The sequence below is a fragment of the Theropithecus gelada genome, chromosome X (genome assembly GCF_003255815.1).
Source record: "Theropithecus gelada isolate Dixy chromosome X, Tgel_1.0, whole genome shotgun sequence".
In the NCBI taxonomy this organism is placed as follows: Eukaryota; Metazoa; Chordata; class Mammalia; order Primates; family Cercopithecidae; genus Theropithecus; species Theropithecus gelada.
This window is the reverse complement of record NC_037689.1, coordinates 130,559,087-130,570,677: the sequence shown is the minus strand read 5'-3', so window position 1 is coordinate 130,570,677 and position 11,591 is coordinate 130,559,087. Positions and strand designations below refer to the sequence as shown.

At 40.1% G+C, this 11,591-nt stretch overlaps 1 protein-coding gene across 1 annotated transcript; it reads left to right on the top strand.

Moving 5' to 3' along the window:
- The first annotated feature begins 279 nt into the window (after positions 1 to 279).
- Positions 280 to 3,025, top strand: USP26 (ubiquitin specific peptidase 26). Its single transcript, XM_025373297.1, is given in 2 exon segments — positions 280 to 1,262; positions 1,264 to 3,025. Coding segments are annotated over 2 exon segments (2,745 nt in total).
- The last annotated feature ends 8,566 nt before the right edge of the window (positions 3,026 to 11,591 follow it).

Here is an 11,591-nt window from a genome sequence, read left to right as displayed (position 1 = left end):
GATTTTTCCCATAGTGTTCTTGTCTTGGGAATCAAGACTCTGCCTTCATGCAGCCATGGAAGGCTCTCAAAAGGCATTGGTCTCTTTACCGAAGGGCTGGATACCTAGAATCTGAACTAGACTCTAGTATAAAGCCAATACTAGAAATAGGATCATTCTGTGTAGAGAACTAATGAACTGTTTCTTTGGTGTTGTCTCCACAGCTGAACATGCAAACCAGATTGGAACTTCAAGATTATCAATAATTGGAGATACATATATTTTATTTGTAAAGAAAACATGGCTGCCCTATTCCTACATGGTTTTGTCCAAATAGGGAACTGCAAGACTGGGATGTCTAAGTCAAAAGAATCATTCATTGAAGCAGTGGAAGGAAGGAAGAAAGATAGATTGGTGCTCTATTTCAAAAATGGAAAATGTAACACTTTTCAGCTAAGTGATAATATTCAAAATGTAGTCCTAAGATCCTGTAGAGGAAACCAAAATCACCTGCATTTAACTTTACAAAATAATAATGTCTTGTTTATTGAAGGATTATCCTCCACAGATGCTGAACAATTGAAGACATTCCTGGACAGAGTTCATCAAAACAAGGTTCAGTCACCTGTGAGACCTGGTAAGGGTAGGAATGTCTTTTCTAGCACAACAACACAGAAGGAAATCAACAAAACTTCATTCCACAAAGTTGATGAGAAATCAAGTAGGAAATCTTTTGAGATAGCAAAAGGAAGTGGGACAGGTGTCCTTCAGAGGATGCCTTTGCTTACATCAAAATCGTCAACACTTACTTGCGGAGAGTTACCTGAAAATCAGCACAAGAAGAGGAAAAGAATGCTCTCATCTAGCTCAGAGATGAATGAGGAATTATTGAAAGAAAATAATTCTGTACAATACAAGAAATCCAAGGCAGATCGCTTGAGGTGTGTAAGCTATAATCGAAAGAAACAATTGAAGTTAAAAGAGTTAGAAGAGAATAAGAAATTGGAATGTGAATCTTCGTGCATCATAAACGCTACTGGAAGTCCTTACCTAGATGACATTGGATTTCTCCAAGCTCTCACTGAGAAAATGGTTTTGGCATTTCTATTACAACCAGGGTATAGTGACGGTTACACAAAGTGGGATAAATTAAAACTATTTTTTGAATTATTTCCAGAGAAAATATGCCACGGCCTCCCCAATTTGGGAAACACCTGTTATATGAATGCAGTTTTACAGTCTCTACTTTCGATTCCATCGTTTGCTGATGATTTACTTAATCAGTTTCCCATGGGGTAAAATTCCCCTTAATGCTCTTACCATGTGCTTGGCACGGCTACTTTTTTTTAAAGATACTTATAATGTAGAAATCAAGGAGATGTTACTCTTGAATATTAAAAAGGCCATTTCAGCAGTTGCAGAGATATTCCATGGCAATGCACAGAACGATGCTCATGAGTTTTTAGCTCACTGTTTAGATCAGCTGAAAGATAACATGGAAAAACTCAACACAATTTGGAAGCCTAAAAGTGAATTTGGGGAAGATAATTTTCCTAAACGGATTTTTGCTGATGATCCTGATACCAATGGGTTTTCTTGCCCTGTCATTACTAATTTTGAGTTAGAGTTGTTGCACTCCATTGCTTGTAAAGCTTGTGGTCAGGTTATTCTCAAGACAGAACTGAATAATTACCTCTCCATCAACCTTCCCCAAGGAATGAAAGCACGCCCTTCATCTATTCAGTCTACTTTTGATCTTTTTTTTGGAGCAGAAGAGCTTGAGTATAAATGTGCAAAATGTAAGCACAAGACTTCTGTTGGAGTGCACTCATTCAGTAGGCTACCTAGAATCCTTATCGTTCACCTCAAACGCTATAGCTTGAATGAGTTTTGTTCATTGAAGAAGAATGGCCGGGAGGTCGTCATTTCCAAATATTTAAAGGTGTCTTCTCATTGCAATGAAGGCACCAGACCACCTCTTCCCTTGAGTGAGGATGGAGAAATTACGGATTTCCAATTATTAAAAGTTATTCGAAAGATGACTTCTGGAAGCATCAGTGTATCATGGCCTTCAACAAAGGAACCCAAAGATATCCTAGCTTCACACATTGGATCAGATACGGAGTCTGAACAAAAAAAAGGCCAGACAGTCTTTAAAGGGGCAAGCAGAAGACAGCAGCAAAAATACCTTGGAAAAAATTCTAAACCAAATGAGCCAGAATCTGTATACTCAGGAGATCGAGCATTCATTGAAAAAGAACCGTTAGCTCACTTAATGGCATATCTGGAAGATACCTCACTTTGTCAGTTCCACAAAGCTGGAGGTAAACCTGCCAGCAGCCCAGACACATGTCTTGCAGAAGTTCACTTTCAAACAGTCCCTGAAAATCCAAAACGAAAGAAATATGTGAAAACCAGTAAGTTTGTAGCTTTTGATAGCATTATCAATCGTACTAAAGATTTGTATGAAGATAAAAATGTCAGAATTCTCAAAAGATTCCAAAAAGTGTCTGAACAGACTCAGCAGTGTGATGCTATGAGAATCTGTGAACAAGCCCCTCAGCAGGCACTACCTCGAAGCTTTCCAAAGCCAGGTGCCCAGGGGCACACAAAGAACCTCATAAAACCTGCAAAATTAAATCTCCAGAAGCCTAACAGGAATTCCCTACCTGCACTGGGTTCCAATAAGAACCCAAGAAACAAAGACATTTTAGATAAGATAAAATCTAAAGTCAAGGAAACAAAAAGAAATGACGATAAGGGAGATCATACCTACCGGCTCATTAGTGTTGTCAGCCATCTTGGGAAGACTCTAAAGTCAGGCCATTATATCTGTGATGCCTATGACTTTGAGAAGCAGATCTGGTTCACTTACAATGATATGCAGGTGTTAGGTATCCAGGAGGCCCAGATGCAGGAGGATAGGTGTTGCACTGGGTACATCTTCTTTTACATGCATAATGAGATCTTTGAAGAGATGTTGAAAAGAGAAGAGAATGCCCAGCTTAAGAGCAAGGAAGTAGAGGAGACCCTTCAGAAGGAGTAAGAGGAACGTACTCCTCCTTGAACAGATCTGCTTGACTGTCTCACTTGATACCACTTCCTCCATGGAAGGAAAACTCTAATCTTTATCCAGAGATGAAAACGCAATTACTCTAGGACCAAAGGTCAAACAGAAACACTTAATGGGGAAATCACCATTCTAACCCTGACACAGACACCTCAATCCCATAGCTCTGGCTGATGAACATCCTTCTCTCCTACAAGACTGAAATTGTGTTTTTCATGTTCTTCTTCATTTTAATATAGTTAGGGTCTCGCTCTGTCATCCTGGCTAGAGTGCAGTCCTTCAATAATAACTCACTGCAGCCTCAAACTCTTGGCATCAAGCGATTCTCTCTCAGCCTCCTGAAAAGAGAGGCAGTATTCTCGCTTGAGCTGGGACTATAGGTGTGTGCCATCAGGCCTAGCTAATTTTTTTTTGGTAGTGACAGGGTCTCACTATGCTGCCCAGGCTGGACTTGAACTCCTGACCTCAAGCAATCTTCCTGCCTCTTTTCATGTTCTAATGCAGTGGTTTAAAACTATGCTCCTTAAACTAGCAGCACCAGGAGCATGGGGGTACTCATTGGAAATGCAAGATCTTGGGTTCCACTGTAGACCCACTGATTCAGAAACTTGGGGTGACGGATAGCAATCTGATGGAGACTGTGATGCTTGATACAGTTTGAGAAGCACTACTATACTACGTACACTACCTTGGTTGTATATTTAAATTGCTTATTTTGTAAAAGGTTTTGATTATATTTTTGTGTTTTTCATATTAATGTATGCCTTGCCTTTGTGAACTTATTAAAAGCCAAACTCACAAAAATCACTTCTGATCATACTCTGCAATTTGGTGGAAAAAACAGTTGCTGGGATCCTGGCAATAAAAAATGAGGCCGATAACTTTTGAATCCTCTTGGGCATATATAGATGAGGCTAACTGCCAAGTCAAATCTCCAGATTGATTTGCTTTTAAGAAATTGGCCCACATTTCCTGTGTGTCTGCTAGAAAGTTCTTGGCCTTTGGTGGTCTGAGCCCACCTTGCCATGTTAGTTTTCTTAGAAGAGTGCTTTTGTTGCCTCAGAGGAACTTTGTTTACCTGGACTTCATCAAGATTGAAACCTTAAACAATCTTCTTCATTCAACATTACATGACTAATTCCAGATTTTTTTTTTTCATCTCTGTACCTTATAGTGTGGTGGTCTTGTTCCTTCAATGAGTAAGCAATATATGCTTTAAAGTGGGCTTGTAGGATTTGAAAGTCTTACTTGTTACTGATTTGACACAACATCAGAAACTCCATATGAAGATGTTCTGCTTCTGGGGAAAGATGCATGGATCCTAGTGTGGTCATATTTCATTAAAATCCAGGGGATTTAATAATTTTGCCATCAAGCGTGTGCCACCGCTGTATCATAACCTTTTCCTGCCTTTGAGGCAGTGAATCTGTTGTACTTTGTGCCTTTGCTATGAACAAATGACTTGTACTAGGAGGTTTTCTCACATAACATAGGATTGAATTTTCAGTCACACCTTTACCAGTAGAAATGTGCCCCCTTGTATATGGGGTATGGCTTTAGTATAGCTGTATTAATCCAAGAGCTTTTTGATGCTCTTAAGCCTAGGGTCCTTTAAAATAGGTGAGTTGGATTTTAGTGGTGTGGGGAAGTTATTAATAGGTAATACCCTGTAAGAGGAAAACCAGATTCCAAAGCTTGGAGATTCTATTCAGAACACAGTATATCTAGAAGGAAGTCTTATGGGACCTGAAGATTGCTAAGGTATATAGGAGGGAATATCATAGATTGAATTAATCACTCTTATGGAAGAAGGTGTTACAGACACAATGAGTGATTGTTCATCTTCTGTAGTACTTCAGGAGCTGAAGGATAAGGCTGGAGTTGCATTTAGAGGAGAGTGACAATTTGGGTTCTAAATTTCATGGGTTTTTTTTGGCATCTAGAGTAGTTTATGTTGAGCCCAGTTACATAGATAACAGAACAGGATTTTGGTAAGAATGAAGGAAAGTTGTTTTGTTCTGACAGGAGTGTGTAGATGCTAATAGCTTGATATTTTAGTACGGAGTTTGCATCCTGGACACGCTGCTCTTCAGCATGTAGCACTTCCAAATGCAGGGCGAAATGAAATATGAAGAAGATGGTAGGGGTATCCATGACAGGGAGGACCGTGGCTGCAATCCGTTGTTGCCCTATGAGAAGAAATTCTGAATGCACTATGAATGCTTGTATAGTATTTACATGGTATGTTTTCAAATAAAAGATTAAAAGTTCTTCAGTGACTCAGTGGCTATTATGTATATAAATTTGTTCTCTTAATTTATGGGTCAAATTTTCAAGTAATCCATGGAAATAAAAGTTTGACTTTCAGTGTGTTCATTTCCTATTGCTTCTGTAACATATTACTACAAACTTAATAGCTTATAAAAACATAGTTTTTTTTATCTTACAGTCCTGGAGATGAAGAGTCCAAGATGATTATCACTTGGCTAAAATGAAGGTGTCAGCGGGGCTGCAATCTTAGTTGCTCTGAAGGCACAACCTGTTTCTTTGCCTTTTCCAGCTTTCTGGAAGCTGCCTGCATTCTTGGACTCGTGGCTTCATTCCTCCGTCTTCAAAGTCGGCAATGTTGGATTGAGTTCTCACGCTGCCAAATCTGGTTCTCCCTTTTCTGTCTTTCTTTTCCACTTTTAAGAACCATTGTAATTAGATTTGGCTCACTGAGATAATCTAGGATAATATCCCTATATTTAATCAGCAATATTTTAAAGATTTTATTTATTGAGACAGGGTCTTGCTCTGTTGCCCAGGCTGGAGTGCAGTAGTGCAATCATAGTTCAGTGTAACCTCTAATTCCTGGGCTCGAATTATCCTCCCATCTTAGCCTCCCAAATAGCTAGGACTATAGGTGCTCACCATCACACCTGTTTAATTTGTGTGTGTGTGTTGTTTGTGTGTAGAGATGGGGTCTTGTTGCCCACACTGGTCTCAAACTCCTGGCTTCAAGCAGTCCTCCCACCTTGGCCTCCCAAAGCACAGGGATTACATACATGAGCCACCGTGCCCAGCCTAAATCAGCAATCTTAATTCCTATATGTCTTGTAACACAACATATTAAATTTTCAAGGATTAGGATGTGGACATCTTTGCAATGCCATTATTCTCCATACTGCACATGCTCAATAGTAAATGTTAATAGAAATCTACCTCAACAACAAAAAATTTAGGGTGGTTCAGGGACCCCTGAACTGAGACCCCTGGGAAATGGAAGTTTGGATAGCTTTACTAGGTAAAGAACTGAAGTAAATAAAGCTTTTAAGATTTTAGCTGAGGGTGAGAGAAAATTATAATTAGTAATTGAAGAGCTCAGACCTTGAGACAAATTACAGAAACAAAGACTATTGTTCCTTTGCATATTCCTCTATGCTTATCATATGAATGCTTTTATTTGAATATGTGTACCATTCTTTTATTTTCTATCCTGGTTCTTATTTTTAATTTTATGTGCAACTTCATGGGAGATTAACTTTACTTGTCTTTAGGTAAGATAATATTCAATGGGAACCTGACTGAATTTGAGGAGTACTTAATAGATCCCATGATAATTGCAATCACTTGAGAATCCTGGTCATCTAACTTTAGGTAAGAGTGAGCACTTCACTTTACAAGAAGGATTGATGTATCATGTTAGGTAGAAAACGTTTTGTTGCTGCAAGGGAATTCGGATGTGTGTCAAGGGGTTCACATGGAGGCAACCAGGAGGGTAGACTGTGCCTGTTATCAATGTATTGCACCTCACCTTCAAATTCACCTTCAATACATGCTCAGCGATAATGGACAGAATTGCTTTAGGCATTTCTCCTTTCCAGTAAACATATGTTGTGCCTTCTCAGTAGTGAGCACTATAGCTGCATTGCAAGTGGAAGGGATTTCTGCTGTTTCCAGTTTGCAACAGTGTGGCTGTGAGAGTATCTGGTGGTGCACCATGCCAGCCACAGACCCAGAATGTGTGGTTTCTGATGCCCTCACAGCTCCAGCCTGGTCTGGTGATCACTTTGCTATTGCCATCTTTACATGGACACCATGCACCTGTACCAGTGTCCTGACTCTCTCTCTTCCTGAGTCCTTCCCGGTTTGGTATTCCACAGTTCTTACAACATCCAGTTCTCCTGACAGGATATGGTACACTCCAGGCCTCCTGCCACACTGGCACTCCCAGTTCCTCTGCATGACCACATACTTGGCCATTGGCTATAGCCCTGCCTATGTGCTAGAGGGTTACCACTGGGGATCCCACTCCCTGTGCATGCCCTTGCATCGAGCGCTGTCTGGGGCTTGCTTGCATCCTAACTCTGCCTCATCTGTCCTCTGGAGGGTTGTTTCCTGTTTGCTCAGTGACTGCAGAAGAGGTCTGCCTCAAACTGGCTGACGTTTCTGCAATCCATTGGACTGCAATTACAATAGACTTTCAGCAAGGTCTGAACTTTAGCCCTGTAGATTGGGTGACCTTTCCAAATTTGTCCTTCCTTGGGTACTCTCTCTCAGCCTTTGGATATGTTGGGACTTAGAAAACAATACCCCCAAATGAAGGCCTCAGAAGCAAAAGTTTTTCTTTGACATCCTGCCCTCCTGTCTCAGTCCCATTCTCCCCAGAGGCTAGCCATAGAAGCTAGAATCTTGCTTCCCCAAGGTGGGTCATAGAAACCAGAACCCTTTTTCCCCAAAGCCAGCATAAATGCTAAAAATATTACTCTAATTTTCCCTCTTCTTTTCTATATAAAAACTGGCAATAAAGAAATTATCTGACCTACCTTGTTTGACTGTAGGTCACGGGACTCCCATTCCAGAGAGGGACCTACCCCATGCTCAGAGAGGTGAAGAACAATCTAGATAGTGAAACTTTGCTGAATTTTCCCACTCAGTCTATTAGCATTAGATCATACCTTTTTGTCCAACGATATTTCTACACAGCTCACCATACATTGTTGAACCTAAGCATAAAAATGAGCAATGTCTCCTGTATGGTTGGGCCTTTCATCCGGAAGGCTTTCATCTACATATACATTAAATAAATGTGTATGACTTTTCTCCGATTAATCTGCCTTTCGCAACTTGATTTTTAAGTGAAACCACAAGGCCAAAGGCCTTGTCCCCTACAGAAACTATATAGATTTTTCTTATAGATACTCTTACCATAGTTTAATAATTCCTTGTATTAAAATTCTCCTGTTTAAATAGTTTCTCTCTCCTGATTGGGCCCAGACTGATATGGAGGCTGAGCATATGGGATAGTCTAGCTATAATATTCCATTTAAAGACTTTAATATGGGATCTTTTGTTCTGATTTCATTTAGTGTTGTATTTTGATATAAATCGTGCAAAGAATGCTGGATTCAGAATCACAGGACTTTGGTTGCTTCTGTAATGCCTGAAGAGGTAGCTGAGATATTAATTGAGCACCTCTTATTTTCATGCTTCATCTGCTATGTGGATGACTATAAGGAACACTAAGAGTTTTATGGGGTGACTGGAGATCAGTTTCACATGTCAAAGACAGGGACTTCAGACATCACTCTACTGTCTATATTCATCTCCTATCAACCTGATTACATTCCCACTCTGTGTTGACCTCACCCAGTAAAAATATTTCAGAAGAGAAGCCTTAGAAAAGTTTGTCTCTATAACCTAGCAGGGTGGTATATTTCTCCCAATGTACATCTGAAAGTTTTATATCTGAGCTTACTGGTATTCTAGGCACTGCTGACCTTTGTCCTGGAATAATTTAGCCAGCACATAAGCATATTTTCCAGTTTTTCTGCTAGAAATACAACCAGGCTACTTGTTCAAGGTATCAGTGAGAGTTCACCAGAGAAACAACCAACAGGGTGTGTGTGTGTGTGTGTGTGTGTGTGTGTGTGTGTGTGGAGAGAGAGAGAGAGAGAGAGAGAGAGAGAGAGAGAGATTTAAGGAATTGGCTCATGTGTTGAAGCTGGTGTGATGATTTATGCGTCAATGTGACTGGGCTAAGGGATGCCCATAGCTGGTAAAACATTATTTCTGGTTGTGTCTGTGAAAGTGTTTCTGGAAGAGATTAGGATTTGAATCAGACTCAGTAAAGAAGATCAGGCCAAGCTTGGTGGCTTATGCTTGTAATCCCAGCACTTTGGGAGGCCGAGGCAGGTGGATCACTTGAGGCCAGGCGTTCAAGACCAGCCTGACAAACACGGAAGAACCCCATCTCTACTAAAAATACAAAACTAAGCTGGGTGTGGTGGTGCATGTCTGTAATTCCAGCTACTCAGGAGGCTGAGGCACAAGAACCACTTGAACCTGGGAGGCAGAGGTTGCAGTGAGCCAAGATTGTACCACTGCGCTCCAGCCTAGGCAACAGAGTGAGACTCTGTCTCAAAACAAAAAAAATACCGTGCTCATCAATGCATGTGAGCATCATCCAAATTGTTTAGCACCTGAATAGAACAAAAAGACAGGAAGGGCAAATTTGCTCTCTGCTAGAGCTGGGATATCTATGGTCTCTTGCCTCAGACATCATTGCTCCTGATTCTCAGGCTTCAGACTCAAATTGGGATTTATACCATTTACTCCCCTCATTCTCAGGCCTTTGGGTTTGGACTAGAACTACACCGTTGGCTTTCCTGGGCCTCCAGTTTTCAGGTGGCAGATCATGGGACTTCTCAGCCTCCGTAATCACATAAGCCAATCCCTTATGATAAATCAATCTATCTATCTATCTATCTATCTATCTATCTATCTATCTCTCTATGTATCTATCTATCTATCTCCATCTCTCTCATATTGGTTCTTTTTCTATGGAGAACCCTAACTAATACAGCTAGTAGTCCGGGTTTTGTAGGGCAGGCCAGCAGGCTGGAGATCATGAAGAGTCAGTGTTGCAGTCTTGATTCTGAAATCCACAAGGCAAGCAGGCAGGCTGGAAACTGCTTTAGTCCTAAGGCAAAATTTCCTCTGGTAACTCAGGTTTTGCTCTCAAAGCCTTCAACTGATTGGATGAGGCCCACCCACATTATCAAGAGTAATTTTCTTTACTTAAAGTGAACTTATTGTAGATGTTAACTATATCTACAAAATACCTTCACGGCATCACCTAGATTACTGTTTGATTAAATAACTGGGGACTGTAGTCTATCCAAGTTGACACATAAAACTTATCCTCACATGTATTATTTAAGTGCAGAAACTCAGAGTGCCTTAAGAAAAGCATGAACAAAATGGTCAGTTTTAATACACACTGTTTTCTGTTATAATCCTAAATCATTACAGGATAAGCAGATTCTTAGGAAAAAAAATTTCAGTTGGACAATTAGGACAAAAAACCCCACAAAAACCCATTTATTGGGGAAATTGTTCCTTAGGCTACTTAGAAAAACTCTCAAACAACTATTCAGTTTCATTATTGCAAGAACTATGATTGTTTTATACCAGTCCATAAAACTTACTACATAAAATTGGAAATTTTCCAAGAATGAGTATTTTCATCTGATAGACACTCTTTCAAATTTTCCTTCTTTAATTCTACTTCTATGCATTACCAGCTCCTGATGCTTCTCTAAGGCATCTTTGCCGTTCTGTCTGGAATGCTAGCATCTGTAACATTCACAGCCAGGGTTCTCAGTGGAAAAGCATACTCCCTTGCCTTTTCTGCGCATCACAAAGTTTCCTGTCACTGAAATGCGAGATACATGTATATATATATACACACACACATACATATACATACACATATGGGTGTGTATATATATATACACACACATATATATATACATATACATATACATATACGTATATGGGATACATATAAGGGAGCAATAGGTAGATGGCGAGAAATGGCCATTGCTTTTCTGTTATTATTTCACAGACAGTGGAAATGCCAAAAATTAAGACTGTAGACTAGGGTTGAGCAAACTATGGTCAGTGGATTAATCTGGCCTGCTGTCTGTTTTTGTAAATTAAATTATATTGGAACACAGCCATACCAATCATTTACATATTGCCTAACAATTCATTTGGATATTGTCTAACTACAACAGCAGACTTGAGTAGTTGTGAAAAGGCCTACAAAAACTAAAAGATGTACTGTCTGGCCCTTTAAAGACAAAGCTTGGCAACCCCTTCTTTAGGCTATTACCCTGCTAGTGCTTAAAATTCCCCATTAGGAAAAACATCACTTGGAAATGTTCCTACTGGCAAAGGGAAAAGCCCTGGGTAGATACAATACTTCAGTGTTCATGAGGTGAGATGCTTTTCTCCTCCAAATTAAGCCTATGGTAGAAATGAAAATGGTTAGGAGGAGGAAGAAAGGAAGTTGGGGCATTGAGAGATGCATCAGGACAGAGTCTGTGAGTATCAGAGGGTGTCGTAGTGAACACGGTTTACCCGTATAGGATACATGCAGAGAATAAGGAACATGGGGTGCCAGACTTGTATGAATACCATTTCCTGCAATGTCTGGCAAGAACAAGCCCAAGTATGAGAGAATGCCATGGAGGGCACTACACTGAGACTTTGG